This window comes from Rutilus rutilus (genome assembly GCF_951802725.1).
Source record: "Rutilus rutilus genome assembly, chromosome: 12".
Lineage (NCBI taxonomy): Eukaryota > Metazoa > Chordata > Actinopteri > Cypriniformes > Leuciscidae > Rutilus > Rutilus rutilus.
Genome location: NC_140217.1, coordinates 7,314,244 through 7,341,357, shown reverse-complemented (window position 1 = coordinate 7,341,357; position 27,114 = coordinate 7,314,244). Strand labels below are relative to the sequence as shown.

The 27,114-nt window shown below is 38.2% G+C and overlaps 1 protein-coding gene across 3 annotated transcripts in view; it reads right to left on the bottom strand.

Annotated features, from left to right (window-relative positions):
• The window catches only part of palm3 (paralemmin 3), a 42,557-nt gene extending 15,699 nt beyond the window's left edge, over positions 1 to 26,858 (bottom strand). Inside the window, exons 1-2 of one of the 3 annotated variants that reach the window (XM_084424808.1) lie at positions 26,412 to 26,858; positions 837 to 891 (exon numbers count right to left, since the gene is read on the bottom strand). In XM_084424808.1, coding sequence (XP_084280934.1) covers positions 837 to 884 — 48 coding nt within the window. In that variant the 5' untranslated portion in view covers positions 885 to 891; positions 26,412 to 26,858. Of the gene's footprint in view, positions 1 to 836; positions 892 to 23,526; positions 23,634 to 26,411 lie in introns of those variants that run through there. The other 2 variants (XM_084424810.1, XM_084424809.1) reach the window with 2 other exon arrangements.
• Positions 26,859 to 27,114: the final 256 nt, after the last annotated feature.

Below are 27,114 nucleotides of genomic sequence, written 5' to 3'. Positions count from 1 at the left end.
ATGATGCTGAAAATTCAGCTTTGATCACAGGAATAAAATATATTCTATAATATATTAAAATACAAAACAGTTATTTTAAATTGTAGCAGTCCTTCACAATATTACTGTTTGACTGTATTTTTTATCAAATAAATCAAACTTCTTTCAAAACAATTAAAAAATCCATTAAATGGTAATGGATTAACAAGTGAGTGTGTTTGCCCAAGAGTATCATCTCTCCACCTGGATTGCATTTCCAGTCCCACTGTTGTCCTCTGTAATCATAAGCTTTCCATATTGGTGCTTCTTACATATTCAAATGTTAGATTTTAGACATAATCAACCACTGAGCTGGAGTGTCATCATAGCGTGAAATGAATACTAGAACGCATTCAGAGGACATGAATATTTTGTATGTCAGAGAGCAGGTGAAGAGGCTCTTGGGTACGGCGTCATTGCTGTTGTCTGGTGTAGTTTTACCTGGTCTGGACAGACTCCATCACACTTAATAATTCAGGGTCGTGAACACAGCTAACACCAGTTTCCATGCCTGTGTGTGTGTGCATTGTGAGAGACATGCCGTATAACAGTCTATTTGTCATCATGCATGTTTCTATTAAAAGTACAATTCATAGCGGCTACCGCTGAATGTCCACAGGTACTGCAATAGTAAGTGTCGTCAAACAGCACCAGACGCTAATATGATGGATGTGTCTATATGTTTCAGCACGGCACTATTTGCGGGGGTTAAGTGGCGCTGTCATTTAAATGGTCAATTAATCCACTCACGCTGTTAGCAGGTTCTGCTTGTCATATAATGATATATGAAATACAAACATGGCTTCTATGGGACGTACCGCTATAGCCTGCAGTCGCTGCTGGTATTTCTCCGCTTCATGTTCCATCCTGGACCTGGAATATAAGAGACATTGGCTGCATTATTTATTTCCAGTGTTTTTTTTTTTTAAAGTCTATTTTAAAACAGGTTTCATTTTAAATTTAAAATCCAGTTACAATACAGATGATTAAACTTTGCATGGGCTATTTAAAAGTAGCTAAATATTTTAAACATCAATTATGCATTCTTTTAAGTATAATGGGATATAATGGATTTGAGTAATCACTATGAAATGAATATATATCTTTTTTTTTAAGAAATTGGCACTTTTGTTCAATAATGATGCGGTTTTGCTGCCTTTTAGTACAGTAAATAGTGACAGTAAAGATGTTACATAGTTACAAAAACTTTTATTCATCAAAGAATCCTGAAAAAATATTAAGCATTGATAATAAGAAATGTTTCTTGAGCATTAATGAAGAATTTAATATATGACTGCATTAGAATTCTGCATCCAGAATTTGTCCTCTGGATTTAACCCATCCAAGTTAGAGCACGCACATTAGGAGCAGTGAGTAGTGAAGACACACACACACACACACACACACACACACTGCAAACCGTGGACACACACACTCGGAGCAGTGAGTGGGAAGCCAATAAGGAAGCGATTGGTGGTTAGGTGCCTTGCTCCAAGCCACTTCAGTCATGGGTTTGTGGGTGGAAGAGAGCGCTGTTCATTCACTCCCCAACCTACATTTCCCTGCCGGTATTGAGAATCAAACCCCTTCAGGTAATGAGTCTGACTCTCTAATCACTGGGCTCGACTGCCCCTGCTATGACTCATAACTATCAGCTTCACGGTGTCACAGTGTGTGCATTAACCGCAAACAGGGAACGTTCTCAGAACTTTGGCAAACATTCTGACAAAGTTCAAACAAATGTTGTTCCAGTAACATTCATAGAATCTTCATTTGTTATCTTGTCTTTAATGTTCTCAAAACGTTAACATAAAAGAGTTATTTATACATCGTTCAAGGAACTTTTTTTTCGCTCCGTGCACGGCGACCGTTGACGTTCGAACTTGAGTGTGTGGGCCAGTACTTCCGGTGATCTGACAGCGAGAGCGAGAGACAACAGCGATCGAGTTCCATTATCACAGAGATATTTTTTCACAATAAGTGTTTTTAGGATTCAAGAGAGGTGACTTGCCTTTCAGAAGGTGACACCCTCAGCACTTCATCGTTGTGTGCCGTTATGTACATTTCGCAATGTGCATTTCGTCACGTTACAACAGTTAAGTCAGCTTTCATGCATTCCCCGTTGACGCTGCGGTACCGGGCATGAGTGGATACAGGAGATCCGGAGGGATGACTTCAACCCGACCAAATTTTTAAATGCATATAATTTTCAGTGTATTTCACCTGTGCGTTTCTATGCTTTCTATTAGGCCTACTGCATTTATTTTGCGCAAGTGAGATGAGTAAAGATCATAAATCATAATCTGTCTGACTCTGGTGTAAATATACACAAACTTATATTAAATTGTGTGTGGTACCTACAGTTAAAAATGTAAATGTAAAATATTTGATGATAATATTGATCGAGCAATTGATGTAAGTAAGTGAAAATAGATGCGCAGAATTGAGAAAATAGTATTTAGATAAATTGTAGCCTATCACAGGGCAAACATGTTCACGGTGCATTTTATGCAAACAACTCTAATCTTAGTTGTAACTCTATATTTGCAGTAGGCATAATTGTCATTGCGTATGTGTATCCATCATGAGTCAAATACAATCTTCTGTTAGTGAAGTGAACAGTTGTATTTCATTCATTAATCTGACTATGCATCCGTGCATTTAATTGCCATTGGCTCGTGTGATAGTAATAAGGATCTTAGTAGTATTTTAAGTGATAATTGATTCTATAAACAACTATAAAAGATCATTTTCGGCTTTCTCCGGCTCCCTGCACTGGGCGTAATGCGAAACCGTAAGTGTCTACGCGTAGCCTACACTCGCTGATCCGAAATCCAAAATGGCGGCCAAGTGCAACTAGTCCAGATTGTCATCTAACAATTTTTAAACTGGTTTCAGACCATTCAGAGAACATTCAAAAGTATTGTTCCCATAATGTTTGCAAATTGATAAAATGGAATATTCCTGTAACGTTCATATAACCAAGATAAAACGTTTTTAAAACATAAAAAAATGGATGTCTAACATTTTCATAACTTAATAACATTACCAAAAATGTTGTATATATTATATATTGACTGAGCAAAAATGTTTTCAGGAAGACATTTGATCATTCTCAAAGCTGTCATACAGGCCTGAAGCGCTAACAGAGAACAGAGAGCTGAGAACAGAAGCTGTTCCCTTCAGGTCACGTTCAAGTATGAATACATGAACACACACAGATCGAGTCGTTTGATCCTTGTTGATGTTCGTATCTGGAACACCCTGAAGGAGAGAGACTGTTTCATAGGGAGGGAAAAAATATGGGTGTGTAGAATAAATATATGGAAGTGCAAAGGCTAAACAGAATAAACCCACCTTTGTTTGAGTTTGTGCCAATGAATACAACCAGACCAGTAAATACAGGAAGATCAAACAAAACGCTTCTCTCTTTCTGACTAAAGCTTGTTGCGGAGCTTGTTTTTGACACCGAGTTTCTATGGCATAAACTATGTCAAATGAAGCCCTGACTGTGACAAAGAACCTTCCGGTGTCTCTCATGCGCTTTGCGACAGAGGAGTGATATGCTTTTACCAAAAATGAAAGTATTTACTCGTCTTCTTCCCCAAACTTCCAAACGGCCGTGAGGGGAACAGGCTGTCTCATCAGAGTTCTGGAGACAAACTTCGCCAAGAATAGCACTGAGGAATAAACAGATTCACTGAGCCTTTGATGATTCATTCTCTTCAGGTCTCAACAGAAAGTTCGATGCTAATTAAAACGTGGAGCTTTGCGTATCCGTCAGGCACAAATAAAGAGAAGAGAAAAAGAGAATAAAAACCAACAGATAAGGCAGGAGAAACAATGCTCCTCTGCTTTCTCGTTTCGCACACTTTATTATCAGGTGTGTCCACCCAAGCTGTTGCTATGGAAACATGACGACATCTACAAAGGTACAACGACATCAACCCCCGCTTAATTACTATTGTGACCTGGAAACTCATCCGGAGAGCTACATTATATTATGATTACACAATAATATGATCAACATTCATTATCTTATAATGCTGTTGCTCACATACGTGCCTCAGAATCTATTGTCTTGTGCATTTATGTTGCTGTTTTTTCAGATGAATACTAGTCTCGAAATGTCCTTGAATTGAAAGCAAATTTGCTTAACTAGACTTAGATTTAGAAAATGTCTCACCATACTGGCAAACTGATTTATTTTAAGCATAAACCTCACAAAAGTCATGTAAAAAAAATATATATTAAAGCTGTTTCTTAGCAAAAAACACTTGTTCTTTCAAAATGATATGTGCTCATTAATGTGTAATTACTACCAACTAATCAAGTATTCTCGTAAGCGTAGAATCTGCCATTTAAAATACATATGAGCGAGTCGCTCGAATGGCGGCAGCCATGTTGCGCCTCCATCTTGAAAATACATTAGCCAAAGAGGGACATACCTGGAAATTCAAGCTTTGCCTTTCGTGTCTTTACTCTCAGTGGCACCGTGACGAATGCGAGAGGGAGATTACTCGCGACTGCCGGCAGATTTGAAATAATACGGCCACCGTAGGAGTTAAAACGCCCTCGGAATGGGAGGGGCTAGAAAGTAATATTCAGTTGGTAGTCATAAACAACTTCACTGCTAGATGGGAGGAAATCCTACACAGTGTAGCTTTAACTAAGATATTTTCTATGAAAATTATGTCTTAAAGGGATAGTTCACTTTGAAATTAAATTTTGGTATGTTTTAGCTTACCTCAAGGGCATCCAAGATGTAGGTGTCTTTTTTTCCGCAGTAGTTTCAATTTTGATATTTTTAGGTCAAACCGTTCTTGTCTGACAGTCATATCATGCAGGTCTATGGTCACCACCTCAAAAATATCAAAATTGAAACTACTGCGGAAAAAAATACACCTACATCTTGGATGCCCTTGAGGTATCCCTTTAATATCTTTTAAAAAATCTAAGCATATTTTTGTAGTTTTCTAGTGAGGAAATAAATATTGTTTTAAGGATGCTTGGATGTTTATTGAAAAACAAGGGGAAAAAAGTGACTAAGAAAATAACTGTTTGCACTGTGAAAGCTGGAACATTTTTTCCTGCATGTTTATAACAATTTAATAATTTTGTAATTTCAAATGTAAATTTGTATTTAACAGAATGGCTGGGAGCATCAGACCAACTGCAACAATGAGCATTTAAAGACGTGATTTTTGGCGAAATCACTAGTAATATGATTTATCACTTTTGACCAATAAATAGGTGGCGCTGTCATGAGATTGATGTGGTGCGGTCACAGTACGGTAGCAATGACACATACAAAGTTTGGTGTCCATATGCCAAAGCATTAGAGATACAGTCTCAGGGTACGTTTACACGACAACGATGTGCTAAAAATGGAAACGTTTTTTCTTTGTACAGATGACAATGTTCATACGGACCCGCGAAAACAACTAATAATGCTGTATTATACATGCCAGACAAGTAGCTGGTGATGTCACTTTGTAAAGAAAGACTACACACCTGCACACATTCACATTCTTTTACTACAGATCACTCGAGCCGAACAAACATGGCTTGTAAACACCAATTACATAATCTAGCCTATCATTTTTTTGATCCGATTTTCATTCTAAGGATGTTAATCTTGATAACATTGCATTGTTACTCCTGCAACTGATGCAACCTCAAATTCCAAATAACAAAAACACAAGGTGCACAAACCCGGGAATACGCAAAAAGACTGGTATTCAGAGAATGCGTTTTTTGCCTTTCTTTGGTAAATTTCTTCACTTTGTAAACCAGTTAAAACTTGTGAAAAAATTGCCAGTTAAGTAAAAGAAAACTTACATTCAATATACAGTCTATGGAAACAATTCTTAACATCTTATGGAGTGTTGCTTCTCAAGAAAATATCTTGTTTAAAAGATTTTTTAGATTTTAAGTAAAAAAAAAAAAAACGTTTGTGCAAAAACTAGCAAGTGCTGACTTCAGTCTTTAAATTGAGACATGCTCCAGTGCACTTGTTAATACAGCAATGAGCAGAGATGACGTGGTTTTAGGTCAAATATGTGTGGTGGGACGGTCGGACAGAGTGTATATTTACCCTGCTGGAGACCAGGCCTGACTGACATATACCCTACTGGAAACCGTGAAAGATGAATAGAGCCTCAGGGGGAAGGGGATCATGGGAACTGAGATGAAACACTCTCTCACCTTCAGATGCACACACACACATATACCGACACGCCCCCTGCCACTAATATTCACAACCGTTTACATCAAGGAAGGCTTCAAATGTAGCAGAAAATGTAATAATGGCTCTTTCATCATATATCTTTACTGTTGTAATCTACACTACCCATCTTCTGAATTATGCACATTCTTTCATGAGAAACCGCAGTAAACCCTGAGGAAACAAAGCAAGTCAGCACCGTCTTTGTGTATTTGCTTGAAAAATTATTTCATTCTCTATGTCAGCTGCACATTTTAGAAAAAGGAAAATGAGAAATAAACAAAAGTTGTATATACTGCCTCGCCACCACAATCACTCACATTCTAGATGTTTGCCAGGGCAGTGCTATACAGCTGCTAAGATTTCGAGAGTGTCACACAGGTTACTTGCTAGTCAAAACCCACCCACAAGTCTCTCTGATATTCTGGCCTCTATATGGCTCAGGTCTCTCCTCAATGTAAGTCTATGGATTTATTTATTTTTTTGCCTTAAAATCTTTCATAAATATAGGTATAAGTAAACTCAAATCAATGGTATTTGTGACAATGTTGATCACTACAAAAAATTTATTTAATAATTAATTTAAATACTCCTACCTCCTTTTTTGAAAAAAAAGCAAAAATCTGTGATAAACATACAGTTGAGGTTAATGGGGCCAGTCCGTAAACATTAAAATCCTAACTGTATCAAAAGGATAAAGATATAGACAATATGTGTGTTAACATGATTTTAATGTAAAGATATATCCAATTTTACAACTTAGCTACCATAACAACAACTTAAAATTGATTTAAACAGCTTTAAAGCTCAAACAATACAGACATTTTTCAAAGAATAGTTGTAATAAAATGTTTCTGCTTTTTAAACTGAGGGTCATTTGTTTATTTTCTGCCTGGTCAAATTCTTTATTCATGATGCAGTACAGAAATCATTATCAAAATAATAACTCGCCATCAACGTGCAGCAAATGACATAAGTGTGACAATCCAAACATTGAGTAGAAAGCAGCCACACATGGAAGCCACCGCTGCTAAGCCCCGGTACAGTGTGAACCACTTCTTCCCCACCGACTTGCATGCTTTCTGCTTTCATACTCTCCATTTAACCAATATTTTCATGCCCCATATTACTGAGCTGACGTTCTCCACAGCTGTGCTGCAGTCCTGTGCTTGGTTGTCAGTCATTACTGTGCACTCTGTGGCAATGAATGGTGATGCTTTATGAATGCTTATCGATAATGCTGGGAATGATTTCATAACGGCAACAGCGGAGTGTGAACATATAATTGTTTTCTGCTGAGCTGCACTTCAAGACGTTGACCAAAGTATTTCAGTATTACAGGAGAAATCTCCTTTCCCAAAATAGGCTCATTGGAAAAACCTGCCTCTACCTTCATTACTGCTAAACTTCAATGTACCTATACATACAGTACAATTCATCATTGCAGTTTTAAGCTGAAATAAACAGAGGCAGTAAAACCCCAACAACTTTTATTCATTTTCACACAAATACTCAATGGACATTTCACTTTGATAAAATGTTGCATACTGCAGAAATCTCGCCACATCTTTTCCACTTTTTATCACCTACCAATTCATTGGAAGCAGCTATCACAGTGCTAGTGCCAACTAGCATGCTGAAAAGATGCCTAGCAGGAATTCTGACAGCTGTACTAAAGCTCACAAACCTATGATAAATCCGTCAACGGCATGGAGCAGGGCACGCAGCCCTCCGCAGGGAGAGGAAGCACATCTGTGCTCAACTAGCCTTGAAAACGCCAACAGGAAGCTGCATTGATGCGATTGCTGAGTGTTTGTAGTCTTGACCTGAATGAGTGTTCATTTCCCACATTTGTGCATGCTGAGAATTTCAAACAGAGTATTAGCCATTGGCAGCTCAATACCAGCAGTCTACTGAAATAAACACTTCCAAACAATAACAACATTTTCAGATATCTCTATAGCAACTGCTCATTTTTTCTCAACCTAGAGGTTTAAATCCTGCTGTTACTGATTGTGCTTCTAAACTGATGAGGATTTCACGCAGTTCCAGACATCTAGTTTTTACAATGTCTCTCCTCCAAAACAAATGCTTTGATGCACTATATACAGTGGTAGTTTATAAAGACTTCAAAATATCTGACCTCCAAAGCATCTTTTTTGGTCTATGTATTGGCCGTGATGTTACGTCTCACTGTTTTTTCAGTGTGTGCTTTATATACACTTTCACCGCATTCGAACTGTGCATAAATGTAATGTAAACTGACTTTGCAGCCACTAAGAAGTGCATTCTATAAAGTATGCATGTGTGTAGTAACAATGCCTCATTATTTGAATGTACTTCAGAGAAAACCGATGACAGGCTTGTTTGCAATCTGTCTTTCAGTGTGACGTGGCTTGTCTTCAACAGACATCTAGTTTATCACCTCCTTGTAAGGTTGACAAGCTCTGCGGCCGTTCGCTTGACATCAGTAGCTGTCGGTGAAAGTCTTTTCCCTGCATGTAAACCCAACACCTCACATTTAGATAAGGCTGAGTGATCTGACCGGATGTTCGTAACACAGGCATATTATCAGATTTGTCTTGGAGTGATTCCATCAAGTCTTTTCAGTTAAACTGAGAGACACAGTACAATAAAAATATGTTTCTTATTCTATTGCATAAGGCGTATCTTCTAGTTTGAATACCCATGGTTGTTTTGTGCACTAGCAAAAGCAAAGCTCTTTGTGGAGGCCATTTCTTTCAATACAATGCCTTGTGACGTAAATGAGGCAGAGATTATACAGTATATACAACAGTGGCAATGTGGTTTGCGTATACAAATGTCCTGCGATTATGCAAATGCAAAGCATATTATAAGGCATAACTGCGGTTGATTTAGTGAATGCCTTTCCAGTTCTGTGGTTTTCTGAATTTTTGCTGCTAGTCTGGGAATGCATTGCATTAACAATGAAAGAAAACAAGACAAAGAAGCATGAAGTTTTGTTTGTTGTAGCGGTGGGCGATGACCACAAACTTATTTCGTGATAATATACTGTATGTATACAAAGATGCAAACAACAAACAATAGGACAAATTAAATATACAAATGGCACTTTAAGTTTTTCTAGTACAGTACAAGTACTATTTAACATTAGTGATCTACACTGAACAAAATGATAAACGCAACACTTTTGTTTTTGCCCCCATTTTTCATGAGCTGAACTCAAAGATCTAAGACTTTTTCTATGTACACAAAAGGCCTATTTCTCTCAAAGATTGTTCACAAATCTGTCTAAATCTGTGTTAGTGAGCACTTTTCTTTTGCCGAGATAATCCATCCACCTCACAGGTGTGGCATATCAAGATGCTGATTAGACAGCATGATTATTGCACAGGTGTGCCTTAGGCTGGCCACAATAAAAGGCATGTTTGTGCAGTTTTATCACACGGCACAATGCCACAGATGTCGCAAGTTTTGAGGGAGCGTGGAATTGGCATGCTGACTGCAGGAATGTCCACCAGAGCTGTTGCCCGTGAATTGAATGTTCATTTCTCTACCATAAGCCAAAGGTGTTTCAGAGAATTTGGCAGTACATCCAGCGGGGTCCGAAAACCAGTCAATATCTGGTGTGACCACCATTTGCCTCACGCAGTGAAACACATCTCCTTCACATAGAGTTGATCAGGTTGTTGATTGTGGCCTGTGGAATGTTGGTCCACTCCTCTTCAATGGCTGTGCAAAGTTGCTGGATATCGTCAGGACCTGGAACAGGCTGTCATATACGCCGATCCAGAGCATCCCAAACATGCTCAATGGGTGACATGTCCGGTGAGTATGCTGGTCATGCAAGAACTGGGATGTTTGCATGCAGATGAGCTTCCCTGAGACGGTTTCTGACAGTTTGTGCAGAAATTATTTGGTTATGCAAACCGATTGTTGCAGCAGCTGTCCAGGTGGCTGGTCTCAGACGATCTTGGAGGTGAAGATGCTGGATGTGGAGGTCCTGGGCTGGTGTGGTTACACGTGGTCTGCGGTTGTGAGGCCGGTTGGATGTACTGCCAAATTCTCTGAAACACCTTTGGCTTATGGTAGAGAAATTAACATTCTATTCACGGGCAACAGCTCTGGTGGACATTCCTGCAGTCAGCATGCCAATTCCACGCTCCCTCAAAACTTGCGACATCTGTGGCATTGTGCCGTGTGATAAAACTGCACATTTTAGAGTGGCCTTTTATTGTGGCCAGCCTAAGGCACACCTGTGCAATAATCATGCTGTCTAATCAGCATCTTGATATGCCACACCTGTGAGGTGGATGGATTATCTCTGCAAAAGAAAAGTGCTCACTAACACAGATTTAGACAGATTTGTGAACAATCTTTGAGAGAAATAGGCCTTTTGTGTACATAGAAAAAGTCTTAGATCTTTGAGTTCAGCTCATGAAAAACGGGGGCAAAAACAAAAGTGTTGCGTTTATAATTTTGTTCAGTGTATTTCTCAGTACTATTAATTAGACTTGGATTGAACAGTTTGATTCATAGGATATTACTTTTATGATCTCTTTATGAATGTTTTGAGGCATCAGGGTTTTGGGTGAACAGACTTTCAATGAAGGGACAGAAATCTCTCAGATTTCATAAAAAAATATATGCATTTGTGTTTCGAAGATGAATGAAAGACTTTTGGTTTTGAGGAGACACGAGGGTGAGTATCTGATGACAGAAATTTCATTTTTGAGTGAACTAACCCTTTAAGGCCTCATAGGTCTTCTTTTTTTAATTAACATTTAAACATTATTACATAAGACATTATTAAACATTCATAATAGTGAAACATTAAATTACACTAGGTCTCCATTTTAAATGTGCTTGCAGTGGTTTATTACCCTGCTGAGGAAGTTTCGACTTTCTTTGCATTTCCTCCATCATCAGAGCCCTGGCTCATATTTCTGACTTTATTACTTCTCTGGAGGCAGCTCTTCTACGAGCATCGATTCACTGCGGCTGTTTTCTGCAGTCCGGCCCCGTTTCCATTCTCCTTAGACCAGAGACACCAAAATAGTGTTTGTGGAATTTGACTGTAGCACTGCAGAACACTGCTTTTGTGTGAGTGCCTGCGTGCGTGTGTACACTGGGGGGGTATGAGAGGAATTTGAAACGTTCAGTGTGGCGGTTGTAACAACGCTGCCAGGTCTCTGTGAGTGACACTTTAAACGGGCAGCGTATGAAAACAATGTTTGTGTGTGAATCCAAACAGAATATGCATGTGTGAACATGTGCAAAAGTGACTGTGTGTATGTGACAAAGTGTAGTGTTTGTGACTAGTGTTAGACACCCCTGCGGGCAGATTCCAATGGGTGAGATCACATGGTATAATGACATGTGCCTGGAAACAACAGAAAACGGAAACAATGTGATATTTTCTCACAGGTGCCATATGTACTGTGGACTAGGGATGTGTGAGACTTGTCGACTAAACTGCTGCTGCTAGTCGACATTGGAAATGCTAGTCATTTACATTATACCATTTTTGCACATTTATTTTTTGTATTTATATTGTATTTTATATTTGTACAAAGGCTATGTTCAAATTATTGTCATGGTAATGTCAGATTTTTAAATAATATATATTTTGATTGTATACCTGGAGCAGAAAACAAAATAATTTTATTTTACCTCAGACTTTGCATGCGTTTAAAGACTTAGAAGAAAATGGACAGACAGTTTTGTGTAGTCTGTGTTATGTCAAACTGGCATATAACATTTAGGCTTGCTTATAAGCTTGTTACACTACAGTTCAAAATAGGGGAAAATTGCCTACTGATATACAATTTTATACTGGCTTAAAGGGGAACCATTATGAATTAAACTTACTTTACAATTTCAGATCCTATATCCATGTAAACGGGAAGTTTCCTACATGCATGCGTATAGAATAGAATATGTAAGGAACAACTTACGACAGTGTGTATGACCTTATTTTGCAGACTTTTTTTGTCCTCTGGGGGGATGTTAGACTAGTCGACTAGTCTAGGGGTTCTCAAACCTGTCCTGGAGTTTTGCAGTCTCTACTAATGAGCTGATGAGATGAATCAGGTGTGTTAGATGAGAGAGACACAAAATGTGCAGTGCTGTCCTTCAGGACAGGTTTGAGAACTCCTGGACTTGTCAGTTACAAACTTTTAATTTAAACCTTGATTAAATTAGTCGTGGTGCACATCCCTACTGTGGACTGTCCTCTGGTGCAACATACGATGGCAATTTCAGCCTGTACTCATCAATAAAAAGTACGTTACAGTAGAGCTGCACAATTCTGGGTAAATTGAGAATCACATTTTTTTCTATTTTAAATGGAGATCACGATTCTACCACGATTCTGAGCAGACTAGTCCTAAATAAGTAAATTACAAGAGGTTCTGACAAAAAATTAATTGCTGCAGTTAAAAAATTAAAAAAATTAAATTAATTAAACATTTTTTTTTTTAAATGGCATGATTGAATGATTCGATGACTCACTCATAATGACTCAAACACTTCATTTGTTTCATTACTGGATGAATCATAAATACTTTACAGCCGAGTCCGAAATCGCATCATCTCTTGAGTAGGTACAGTACGGTGTCTCATTGAGACGTGGTCTGGGAACTACATGTTCATTTTCTCGTATTTGAGGCGTGGTGTACGTAGCTCATAGCCAATCGTTTCAATTATACCAGATGACGTATGTAGAGCGACAGAAATTCGACGAGGAAGAAGACGATGGGTCAAAGATTTAATGTGTACACGATGGCGTTCAGCGAATATTGCCGCTTGTGCAAGACAAAACTACTTAGAACACTATCTAAGGCTGCATCGAAAGGTAACCGCGTCTGATGCCATGTTGGATCCATAGATATAAACAAACTGCTTCGGTGTGTCGCATAGACGTCGTCATCGTCTTGCTGCTCCCTCCCCGTTCTGTGATTGGTTCCCGTTTTGAGGGGAAAATCTGGTCCATGGTGTCCAGGCTGCCTAGCAGCGTGAATAAAATCACGCTGCGCGCAAGGCAGCATGGGACACAGGCAAATTGTTGTCATTTAGGAATAAGATCACGTCTAGATTGCAAGATCTTTTAACGATTAATCGTGCAGCTCTATGCTATAATAATTTCCGTCACAAGCAGACTTCTTTTCGTTTGACCCTCTGGCCTGCAACTTCAGTCCAACCACTGGTGTAATAACATTTCTTAAACCTCCCTAGGGAGGACCAGGGGTTGCTGGCCGACAGACAGCTGACTGTGTCGACCTCCCTGGGCGTCTCTTTTTCTTGCTAGGGATGTTATTGAGTTGCGCAGGGCTACTAGAACTGGATCAATGGCCTCTCTGTCAGGTGCTCCTGTGCTAAACGTTAGTCATCTGGCACAATAAAGTCTCTGTTCAGACAGGAACAAGCATCTAAAGCTCTCCATCTGTAATATCCTCTGCACAGTTCCAGACCCAGGTGAGACTCAATGGAACTCACAACAGTGATATCGCACCTTCTTAGAAGCTCAAAAACACTGTTTATGAACACTGTGGAGTTCAGCCGACTCTGCTAACCCTAAATTGGAATGCATGGAGAAGGAATGAGGGTGTGTGTCTATGTAATGCCTGCAGTACAAGCCTAATTACCGTGATCTAATAAGCTGCACTGATAACTTGACAGTGTCACCAGGCCAGCTGCTGTTTCTGATAAGGTTTTGTTTGGTGTTAGTCTGATGGGACACCCTCGCACCTCCCACTGACCATTCGCTGACCGTCTGATGCATATTGCACACAAAAATACCAAAAGCTCAAACTGTCAAGCTCTGTTTTGCTGGCTTTATGCAATTTCCAAGAGTCATGGTGTACGGGTTTTTATCAGTCCACGAAGAAACAAAGTTTGGTTAAACAAGGTTTCCACGTTGGAATCTTTTTATATGTCAGTCACAGTGCAAAAAACGACTTATTTTTGAGTTTCAATTAGGCCCTGTTTACACCTGGTATTAAGATGTGTTTTAGTTGATCGGATCACAAGTGGACGACGCTAAATACAGGTGTAAACGGGGTCTAAAACATTTTGAGCTTGACCGCTTTCGACCACTTCCAGAAGTAGTTGAAAACACATTCGACCAGATTGCTTTCGTAGTGTTAATGCTCATGTGGTCGAATGGGTTTGAAAAGCCACAAAAGACCGGATACACTCTGATGTCAGATTTTTATATTTTTCATCTCTTTAATATCTTATGCAGCATTGATTCACACATGCATTTATCCTTAAAGATTTTTAGACATTTTAACTAGAACAAAAATACTAAGAATATTTTCTGCAGTGGTGTCTGTCTTTTCCTGTACAATTGGGTTGTTCTTGTTCAGCATGTAAATGTCCTGAAATGTCATTGAAAACAACAACAACAGTGGTTGGTTTTTACCTTTCTACTTCATGAATTTGCAAGACTACTAAGATGTTGTGAAAGCTACCTAAAGATTTTTGGGGGAAGGCAGGTCATAGATCAGAAACTGGGTTCTTGCACAAGCACTGAAACTAGTCAATAAATCATATAGTAAGCTAATCATCAAGCTGAGATTCTCAACACTAAGTCTGTAGATTGCCACAAGTACTGCTATCCATCAGCTTAACAGGAAAGCCGGTGAGATTTTAACTTGAGATTTAAGACTCCATGAGTTTATTTCATGGTGGATTCCAGGTGTCAACTGGAATATTTCAAATATTCCGTGGCTTGCACTAGGATGTCTGAACATGCTTCTCTTAATCAATTTAGGATGTTTGTCGAAGTGTGCAGGAAATGCTTGAATGAAGAAAACAGAAAAGGTAATGAACGCACATTAGGAAAGGTCAGTCCTCATCAAAATGCAAAAGATGACAGTTCAGCTAATTATAAACTGGAAAAGCCACAAATCCTCTGATTCATAAGAGGATTTCATATTTAAACGGTGCAACCAAATGCGCTTTAATGCTGCTGTAAGTTGTCAAATCTCTGGCAGGTTCAACAAAATGTCACCCTCTGGGCTGTCTATAAGCTTCTGAAGCCATAATGTCCCTTAAATCCACTATCAATTATCATCAAAGATTATTTTTTAGAGACTTTTATTTTTTCTTTATCAAGCCAAGCCACTAAGCTCTGTTTGAACAGCTTGCGAGAAACGCAGCCGTGTGAGCAAAAGCCACGGATCGAGATGCAACTTCTGAGTCATGACTAGATAACCACAACACCACTGCAGGCACAGCGTGCAGCGTGCATGTGCATGTTAGTGCCATGCTGTTACCATGACAGAACAGATGTCAGGTGCCTTGAATGATAAAGGGCTTTATTGGGTTTCCCCGTCGCTCGCGTTTACTGAATGGTTGCATCACTTACGGTTCAGGCCTTTTTATGTGCTTCATAATAATAATTTTCTTCTCAGATTTTTCTTCTCATTAGCATTTAGATGTTTAAATTAAATTAAATAAAATGGCAAAAACAAAAAGAACTAGCTAGATTAGCTGATTGCCTCAATAGATATCACCATCAGTTCATCCTGCTGTAAACACTTTCTCCAACAAGTGGATGCAATGAGACCTGTTTTCCTGTTTGTTCATCTAACGTTCGGCATAAAGCCTATTGTCAAATTTTTGAAGTCATACTGCAAAGGCATGACTCAAATGTTTGTTATGGTACTCACATTAGTACTTTGAAGGGCGGATCAAATGTTTGTTATGGTACTCACATGCTTGGGACTTCTAAGGGTGTAAAACAGAGTGTTTTGTGCTTTTTATTTCCCTCTTTCTAGGACTCACACACACACACACACACATTACAGAGGAAGGGAAGAGCCCTTATCAAGGACAGGAATGTGTGTCTTCTATGTTCCCCTTTTCCTCACTCTCAATGTGCTGGTGGAATGCCCAGATTCTGTTTGCTTTTTGGTCTGTTTTTAATTCAATCCTCTGTCTCCAAATAAAATAAAAACACCTCCAAGCTATGTTTCTACCAAGGGTATTTTCAGTCAAATGTTTCTCATGTTCTTTTTCAATGATGGAATTAAACTGGGTGAACAGTCTGAGGAGATTTCACTACACTGTAAACCCTAACAAGTAAGCAGAACTTTGAGGTAATCAAACGCAGAGATTAAAGGTAGGGTAGGCAATTTTCAAATAAGCTAGCAAAAGCAAGCTAGTTTAGAAAGCATAGGATCCCACCCTCATTTCAGAGCGCATTACATTACAATAATAATGAACATAAACAACTTAAAGAGCACTGACCTGCACCACCTGACTGCTGCAGATTCATTTCAGCATTGATAGTGTTGACATTGAAACACATAAATTCGAGTATAAAGGAGCAGTTCGTCATTCAGGAGGAATGACGTGTGATGTCTGCGTGAGCAGGTGGGCGGAGGTATGGAAATACATTTATTGACAGTCAGGCAGGTAGGACATCGATCGTATCATTGCATTCAGACCGATTACAATGATTGGACGAACATTTTGTGGTCCTAAAGCTTTTTACAGATGATATACTGTATATATGTACATATAAATACATTTAGACCACTTAACTTGCTATCAGGATGTGAAGAGACTTTCAACCAGCATAACAAATAATGATTCTGGAGCAAATCACCTACCCTGCCTTTAAGTTAGCAAAACTTTACATTTTGAGTTTGTACTTTAAAAAAATTGTTAATTACCACAATTTACCTGGAAAAATGTTTACTAAGCTACCTCTTACAATTAAATTGCATATACATTAACTTAAGTCTATGCAGTTATTTACTAGCTCATGCAGTACTACTAACTACTATGTAACACACTAGCAAGTGCTAATGCAAGTAGCAAGGCAACTATTTATATACACTTGCATGTGTATACAGTCATCATGCAGCATATGTACAGTATTGAGTCCATGTAACTTTTTTCTATTAAGTACAAAAGGACTTTGAGTAACATTTGAGTAAAATGAACTCATTTCATTTCACTGTTCTTTTTAACTGTGCATAGGAAGGTTTTTTTTTTTTTTTACTTAATTGTTCTTATTCACTACCTACCCGCAATCCAGTTTAACCAGACATCATTGGCATTTGCTTGGTGCAGTTCTATTCCAGTGACAATAAAGTCATTATTTCCATGCAAACACATCTCCTTTCATGCAAATTAGGCTTGTTTTAGCTTGCACCTTGATGAAAAAAAAATTTGGCACACTTTTGGGATGTTAAAGAGCTGGTTTAGGCCCCTTTATTGCAGTGGTGAAGTGAGGTTCTTAGTTCAGGAGACTTCTCATCTATGTTGAAGTGCACACTTACTCAAGTATAAACATGTTTCAAATGTTCCCTCTAAAATTCCTCACAAGACATAAAAATAGGCAAAAGAGTCAATTGTTGTCATACAGAAAAGCTCTCTTGCAAAAAGGCATTATACTGCAGGCATGCTCACAAAGATTGTTACAATACATAATTATGCAACCTTTAAGTTATCTTGGGCAGAATCACATGTATCTTTATGAAGAAGGCAATCCCAGAGTGCATAGCTCAGAGCTCAGAGAAAAGAAATGGTGGACAAAGCGTGAAAAATATTGCATTCTAAATTTGTACGCACTGTTTTTTTTAGCATCAATTTGCTTTGTGCCTGACAGATTAATCGCTAGCTTAACAACAAACTTACTAATGGAGTCAATTGTGTTTCAAACTGGATATTAATTCAAAAGTGTTCTGATTGTAATTTTGTCAGTTCAGGCAGCATTTGACTTTCATTGAGGCCTATGTACACTACATGTCAGATGTTTTAAGGTTTTTTTAAGCACTAATATCATGAGCATGTCACTCATGTCGAATGTATCGTAACTTTCACTGTGAACAGAACATGATAAAGTATACTGAGAGTGTAAAATCTTGAACTTAACTAACCTAAAAAAACAGGTACAAAAGACACTCAATGGTGAGCACCTGTTCTGACGGGCCCTGACAGCGCCTTGGGGCTTTAGGCATTAAAAAGCACGTCACCCAAAAACACCTGACATTCCACTTCTGCTGCACATCACCTACATTCACAGGAACAAACAGCTCTGATACTGAAACCTGAGAGCATAAAAATGAAGCTTTTATTTATTTATCACCTTTAATATTGCAGCATATTCAGCGTCACTGTTGTGCCTGTGCTCAATCAGTTTATTGCTGATACAAAGGCCTAGATAACATCAACGTGTTAAAGTGAACTTCTGTTTCACCAAAACTTTTCTGGGTATTTTCCTACAAACTCACCCAGTAATATTGCAAAATTACAGTCTTGTCCTCAGACAGCATGTCCACATACCGACAGTTCCAATCTGGCTGGTTGCTGCACAATTTCAGTAAGTCAATGTGCACAAGATTTTATCTAGATGCACAGATATTTAAGTCTGATATTTATTTTCATGTTTTGAACGATAACCAATGAATGTTTAATATCAAAAAGTGATACTATTTTGTCTAAAATAAAACAAAAATCAAAAGCAATCATTTTAAATGCAACCAGTGAATTTAGGAATAAAAAAAAACACTTATGTACAGTATAAAAAAAGTATATTACAGAAATATTAAATATTATATTATAGAAACGCACTGAAAATACAACGCAACCAAATACAGAAACGTGCTGCAAAAAGCACAACGCTCAACACACTGCAACTGAAGAAAACACAATAAATATATACATGAAGATAGGTTACTAATGCTTTTGACATTCAGCTACTTTTAAGCTCCAATGTCAATTATTCATTTTGACTTTAATAAACAGAGTCAGTAAGTGCACGGTCAATGATTAAACATCTCTTTCCCCAACAGGAACTCAAAGCACCCTTTCTCACTTGAACTTTCATAATGAATCATTTCAGGATATTTCTCCAGATATTCTTGAGATGAGCAGGCAAAGTGACATGTAACGGCATGTTGCTGTTGTTGTCTGGGATTAGTGATTTTCTTAAAGAGGTTTAGGGAAGAATGTGAGACTAGCCTAATCCTGCCTAAACCAAACACACAGATTGCCATCAGCATGCTTTAGCACCAGAACCTGGTGAACATGCAGTACTTCAAATGTCATTACACTCTGTCAAACATTATTATTGACCTTCCTCACATACTTGGATCCACTTATAGATGGCCTTGTTTCGTTTAAGCTGCGGAAATTGTCTCTGAGCTGTGCCCTGCTTTCCTGCGGTTCCAAACACTGTGAAGATAGAATGTGCACCAAAGATGAGCAATTTGAGCAAACTATACATGGCATACTGCACTAACAGTCCATTAGTAATAATCATGTAGCCCATTGGATGAATATGTGGGACATTTCTGGTTGACATTTCTGAGGTAATTAACACTTTCAGCCCATATGCTGAATTAAATGCACAAATCTGTCTGCTCTGTCAGTCCAATCAAATGCAGATAATTGTGGGAAATTTCAACCGAAGATGGAAATGCCCTTCTCCCATTTTAGCGTTTAAAGTCAACATGAAATCAAAATAGATTCTATTTACTGTTCCCTGCCTTTAACTAAATTCATCAGTGCATGTTATTCCAAAGAAAGAAAATGTTTGTGTTTGTAATCTTTCAATGAGTTAATGACACCATAATCTTCACAGGCTGTTAGTTAATGTTGACCAATAGCCAAATAGCTATTTAGGTTGGGTGTTGCAGTAGCTAATGTAGTCTTTCTAAAAAGCAAAGGTTATGGCAATAATTGGGTCTTGCTCGGGTCTGGTATGAACGGTGAACCTGATTTCACCAAGTACAACATGTTCCTGGATCAACATCTTTGTTGATCCCGGAAGAACAATTTCAATCAACCAATCATATTTGAGGGACAAGTTTATAGTTTATGGCAAGTTTAGACTTACAATCAGGGTTAGGTATTTCTACATCAGTGTTATCCATCATATCCATAACAGATTACCTTTTTCAGACAAAAACAACTGCCCTTTATCATCCAGAAGCACTGAATCATTGTTTTGACTCCGTGCCGTGGATTAAGTTTCTAATGTTTAACACACACGTGCTTCCATGATGCCCTTGAGTTAGCAGACAAATTAAAACCAGTTAGAAATCACAGAAACAACCAAAACAGTCAACACTAAAGTGACACTCAAAATATGGTTATACAACATTGAGACAACAAGTAGCCTACTCATTTTAACACTTTTTTGCTTCTCCATAATACATAAAGTTGTTAAACCCTTTGGGTCAATCTCACAAACTGCCTGGGTCATATTTCATCTCAATATCTAAAGGGAAAGGGGGCCAGTATTAACATTTCTTTGATTGTGACATTATTTTCATAATGATTAGGCACATTTTTGCACACAAAAAAAAACTCACTCATTAATGTAACAGTAGATAAATTCATCCTGTTATGTTTTTTTTTTACTGCAAAAGATACCATTGCATAGCTGTGTTTTACAAATGAACAATCGAGTACATATGCACTCATTTACAAGGTGCACTCAGTAGTTGTTTATTTAAAAAAAAGTTTTACGCACAAAGAAATAAGATGTTTTTGCATTTCTCTGAAGTTTTCTTTCATCATGCACAGTCAAACTACAAAAGTGAGCTTTAGTTATCTTTGACTGACAGCACTGGCTAATTATGCCAAATAGCTCAACCCACTTTACAGGGTACCTGACATCAAACTACACAGAGGGAAGTCTTTTACCAACACTACTGCTCTCATGAACTTGGGTGAGTGAAATGTGAGACAGCATCTCATAGGGATATCCCACAATCCTTTGTAGCATGCCAACAAGATATTCGGGATAAAGAGGTGGTAGAAAGGTCAGAAAACATTGACGGGATTCCACAATCAAGTCAATAAAGCAGCTGAACTAAACAATTAAGCAGATAATTAGTGGGAAATGAGTTCCCTGGCATGATTATCCCAATGATTTTGTATACTGAACAAATTAGCAGACAATATCAATGTCCGTAGTCAGAAAGCGTGCAAACAAGGTACACCAAAGGTTCATTTAAAGCATTTCACAGCAGTAGATTTGAGCGTTTTAGGCATGTCTTTAACAGCACCAGCTGAATATAAATAATATCACACTGCTGTTCATAAATAATTACAAGCATCCCTATTTGCCCTTCATGCAAGCAGAGGAAATTAATCAGGTAGCGTTCTGCTTTCAAAATATTCATAGTTTTTATTACTAATTCCCAGCTCCATACGGCACAGATGACAGATGAGCTGTGACCTCATATCCTTCACGCTCTGCAGGGTATCTGAGCATCTGCTGGGTTTATAGCCTCTTCATGAGGCTTATTCATTGAATACTTTTGCGTCAATTTTTGGAGTCTTTTGATCTGTCTTTGATAGATTCATTTGGAGAGGCCACTTTATGATTATTAGATAAAGTATTTAGATGGTATAATCAAACCCTGGTCTAAAGGCCAATTCCACGACCCGACAAAACAAGCCCTGAACAAAGCCAACAGACACCGACAAGGCTAACACACTAATCCGACAAAAGTCGACAAAGTGTCTGTTGCCGTTGGTCGTCGTCTGTTGGTGCAGCGTGAACTGGTCTTAAAGGTGGCTGGGTTCTCTTAACTAGTCAACTGTTCTAGGTTTTCAATGGCTGACGCTCACACCAATTACCACCAAAGACATTAGGGGACATGTCGATTCCATTACAATTAGAATAGCTATTAAATAATGTGGTGTTTCATTGGCCAATTTTTAAACCTTTATATTTGGTTGCATCATTGACAATATCTAGAAAACAAAGTGGCCGCTGGCCGATATAATGCCGACAACACAACTAAAAATAACATAGGAGTCTTGACATTTGAAATGATTTGAAATATTTCATCTGCACATAAAAGTTTCTCGCGCACATTAATGCGATTTCTTCAAATGTCACTTTAGGGTTACATTACATGTAACATACATAATATACATAACACAATATTTAGTCAAAACAAATGAACCAATAACACAGTTATCAGCGAAGGTGACACTCTTTGTGTACTTCTGTTAATCAGCCAAGCGGGAATGTTTATCGGCTGGTGCGATAATTCTCAACATCTCAAATGCCCAAATATTGGCTTATTCATTGGCCTGAGCAATATATCAGTCTATCACTACTTTAAAGCAAGGCTGCTACAGAAGAACTGTGATAAGTCTATAGTAAAACACTTTTACTATCTAGAGAAAAAGTCATAACATTCTATTATTGAACTATATTAAACTGTAGTCAAGTCAGGTCCAATTCACCATGATTTACTCACTTGTAAAGCTAACACAGCACAGAGCAGAACCTCTCTGAGGGCCACTGAGCCCACCAGTAAAAATAGACAGAGGCGCTTGGTAAACTTCAGATTTATTACCTGCAGGCTGTTGAGATGGGTGTGTTAGCTTCCTAAAGCCTGGCAGTTTCTCTTATATGAAATAATAATAAGCTCTGAGTGACAGCGAGCCCAGTGGAGATGTGAAACCACTGCATATTTTTAAGATGGGATACAGGCAGTTTGATTTTGAACAGCTTTACTTCACCTACGCCGTGAAATAATTATGAAGGAGGACTATTAACATACTGAAATAAACAATTTCCATGTGAGACGAACATGACTTCCGTGCTATGACAATAAGTAGACACTTTCCAACAAAACATAATTTGGCTATTTTAGATGTTTTTTGATCATCCATGTTTGTATTAATATTATGATATTAACATTAAAAGAGATAGTTCACCCAAAAATGAAAATACCATTTGACACAAAAGCACAATAGATGTATCATAAAAGTGTTCCATATGACTATATTTATTTTTTGTATTATATACAGGCGTGGAACAATTTGAGGATGACAAATCTTTCATTTTTGGGCTAACTAGCCTATTTCTTTAAAAGCTTTTGCATGTGTGTGCAAGCAAAAAAAAAAATCAGAAATGTGATGTCGTCCCATTGTCCTCCTGTGGTTTTCCACAGTGGTTCCCTATCAAAAGCAAACACATCTCCAGCAGCTAGCCAATTCTTTAACCAGCAGGACGCTGTTAAACGGTCCAAGCACACACTGAGAGACGAGCACTGCGACAGCAGCTAGGGATGATGGGGGAATATTCTGTGTAAAATTACACCGAGCAAAAGCGTATTTGGCCCCAGGCTGTTGTACAAAGAGGTTCTCTGGAAGGCTGCATGTATAAACAACAATTTAGCATCGACACTAAAATGCATCTAATAGCACAACAACACAAATCGCAAAGTAGATCTGTTTGCACCATCCCATGTGGAAAAAAAGAAATAAAAGCGTTAGCCTAACTCGGTCTTATTTTTCTGACGGTGTACCTTTGGGGTGAATTCTCAGATTGATTGTTAGCCCTCTCTCATCTCTCTTAAATGGTCCTGGCAAACACACAGTTCCAACGCCTACAGAACAGGCCTGAGAGGAACCTAAAGAACAGGAACATCTCAGCAGCAGCACCATCCTGTAGCATTCCATCTGAATTAGCATATCACAGATTTTTCCAACCAATCAACATCAGCCCTTCAATCTTGTTTTCATAGGATTTGGATGTGCTACATAATTGAATACTGACTTTTATACTGTAGTTTCTAACAAACATCTTTAAAGAAATGTTCAAGTCATTCCTCAGGGTACGTTTGCATGACAATGATGTACTAAAAACTGAAAAGCGATTTTTTTTGCGTACAGACGACAACTTTGTCAAAACACACGGATCTGCGAAAACAATTAAAAACGCTGCATTATGCTGCCAGGCCAGAAGTTGGTGATGTCACTTTGTAAAGAAGCACTACACGCCTATAGACTGAACAGAATACATAATACACAAGCACATGACGTCACCGTTTTCACAGATTCGCAGTTTTGTAGTTTACATGGAGACGATAACAGTGTTGGTTTCATAAACGTGCACTTTGAAACCTGTTTTCAAACGTTTGAGTTTTCAGGCCCCCAATACGCCATTGACGTGTAAATGAATGACCAAACCGCATAAGAGGTTTTCCGTTTTTAGCTGAAAACAGTGTTGTGTGTAAACGGCCCCTAAATCCAACAATTAAATCTTAATTTTATGCACCATTAGCAACACCTAAAAGAATTGCTAAACCACTCCCCCCATCTGTCATTGGTCCCCAAAAATCAGCTAGTCCCGCCCCAAACTCATGCTATTGGTTGAGTCATTGTTGCTATGTCAAACTGATCTGCAAGCTCAAACAAATAATAACATTTCATAACGCCACAGAAACAGAGCTGTCTGCATTTTAGGGTGGATTTAAATGTTTTAACGTGGAAAAAAAATTACACACTTCAGCTTTAAATGTTTTTATCACAAGAGAGAAGCAGTTATTCACTCTCTGTCAAGGTGTGTGTCCAGCTTCAAATCCAGAGGCAAAGTAACGCTTCAAGCTGCACATTGGTCATTTTTCTTTGTGTAATTGAGTATTTGACGGCATGGTGACTCCATGGCAGTGAGGAATTTCCTTTCAGCAAACTGAACATCCATCATCTAGGGGCAACAGAGAAACTTCACCTGGACACGATGGCCAAGTGAGACCGTTCCATCTCTATATACCACTCCGTTTTTTTCTTGCTGACTGTCTGCCCTTTTATTTTCATTTTCTAAATCTCTGTACTTTTCACTCTGGTGGACCTGAACTGCACTTTAAAGTTCTTCCCTTCATGGGTGGAAAAGCACCAAATGGAATTTCTTTAAATCACTTGAACAGGTTGCAACTGCAATGACAAGGAGGCTTTCCCACCAGTTTCTTCAGGCCTTCTGTGGTTTTTTTTTTTTTTTTTTCAATTCCAGATAAAACCTTTTTTGTCAATGGTAAACAGTTCTTGCACAGACAAGCAGGCAACTTAAGAAGCGAGGAAAGCTTTAGGTGGATTCTCTTTTTCTCTCCAATCATTTAGTTCAGTGAATTTTAAGAGCTCCATTTTGTTGTTCTTGCTGTGACAAATACTTACAATGCCCAACTTCTGCGTGTGCATGCTTTTAAAAATGACTGCAGCATGAAATTGGGTTGGCAACTAATCCTGCAAAGTATCAAACATATTCTTACCTAAAAGATTGAATATGTAAACTTGGTACTTATTTAGAGGTTATAATACTTTTGTTCTGCTATGGATTACACAGGCAGAGCAAATCCAGCACCTTACATTCATGTAAATTTATGATCCTTGCATTAAATGACAACTGATAGTCTGTGAAAACTAAACTGCTGTCTTTAGTTCTGTTACCATGTAGGCTCATGGGATTAACAGCCCAGGGGTGTTGCAAACTCCCAATTTAAACATGAAGACACCCTGCTTGGCACATCAAGCCATATGTGATTAACTTTAAACAAATTTTAAAGTTACTTGACACTGTCATTCCAAGTTTCATTAGCATGATGTAGACTATTTTCATATTGTACTTACGCAATGTGAAATTACAACAACCTATGACTAAGTCAAGTTTATTTATATAGCGCTTTTAAGTGTGAATTTATTTTTTTTAATTTTTTTTAAGATCACATTTTTTCTTATGTTTGAGTCAGTGACGACACTATTTTAGGCCTATTTCACTATTCAAAAATACAAGAATCGCAATTCATTAATTAAAAGACTTGAATAAACATTTTCTGCGATTAATTCTGTGATAATTTTTTGCATTCTTAAATTCATTTTGATATTTTTGTGGGGTTTAATGTCAAAAAATGTCTAGGTTGTGTAACTGTTGTTCAGCATGAAAAAGGTATTTTGTCACGTGACAAAACAAACCCCCCAGATGACCCCATTGGACCTCATGGTTGTGCATCTCAAGGTTAGAGCCACACACAAATATTTTTTATAATATTGTATAAATAGGCTAATAGGATTTTTTTTTTTCAAAAACATATAGTAAAGCAAACAAGAAGAGTAGCCTACATATCTTTCCAAATGTGTTTTAAACGAGATTTAAAATAACCTTTTTTTCTTTCTTTCTTTTTTTTTAAACATCTCAGCCATCCTTTTTGTCATTTTACAAATTAATGATAACTCTTGCAGATAATTACGCAGGACTGATCGTAAACCGCGAGCGATAAACAGATGTGCCTTTCATTATTCGCCTAAACTGTACGTACATGCGCGCAGAAAATCCACGTAAAACCAATAAACTCTACCTGTTGACTATGAAGCAAGAAATCAACAGCCCTCCTCAACAATAGCTTTAAAACATCCTTACCTGATGTTCTGGTCCGTATGTCCTGCTGAGTAGGTAATGAAGTATTAGAAAAATCTACAAACAATACTGAAAGCGGAACTAATATAGTTCAAATGAAGACGAGTTTGCAGCGCGAACGAAGATCGACGCCGAATGGACGTAATCCGCAAACTTTACCGCGTCTTCTGCTGGAAGAACAAAACACCTGAGGAGCTTCGCCAAGAACAAAGGCAGGATTTTATGGATTCAATTCAACGCTTAAAACCGGTTAGTTCGCAACTGCTGCCAAGCGACATTAATAACGTCGTTCTGACAAAATAAAAGATATTAGTTTCAAACATCCACTGAAAACTTTGAGCCTCTCCCACCTCGACGCACTTCATGCGTTTCATGGACGACTGAAGGGGAGTGAGAGGTTTCTAGTTACCTGACTGACTGACTGACTGACTGACTCGAAAGTTCCTGTTTGTGAGGCCAACCCACTCCTGGCAAACGGTTTCCTTTTTTTTTTTCTAAATAAAAACGGCAAGGCTTCTTTATATTTGTTTTTTGGACTTGTTAAACATTAACTGCTCATGTGGTGTGCAGTTAAGCAACTCCTGACCCATTTTATCAGCTAAAGAGAGTGGATGAAATCAACCTGTTAGAGACATCTAGACAAGGCTACAGTCTTTCCTGGGGTCCTTAAGTCTGGAACCATAGTGAAAATGCTGCCCCAGGTTGC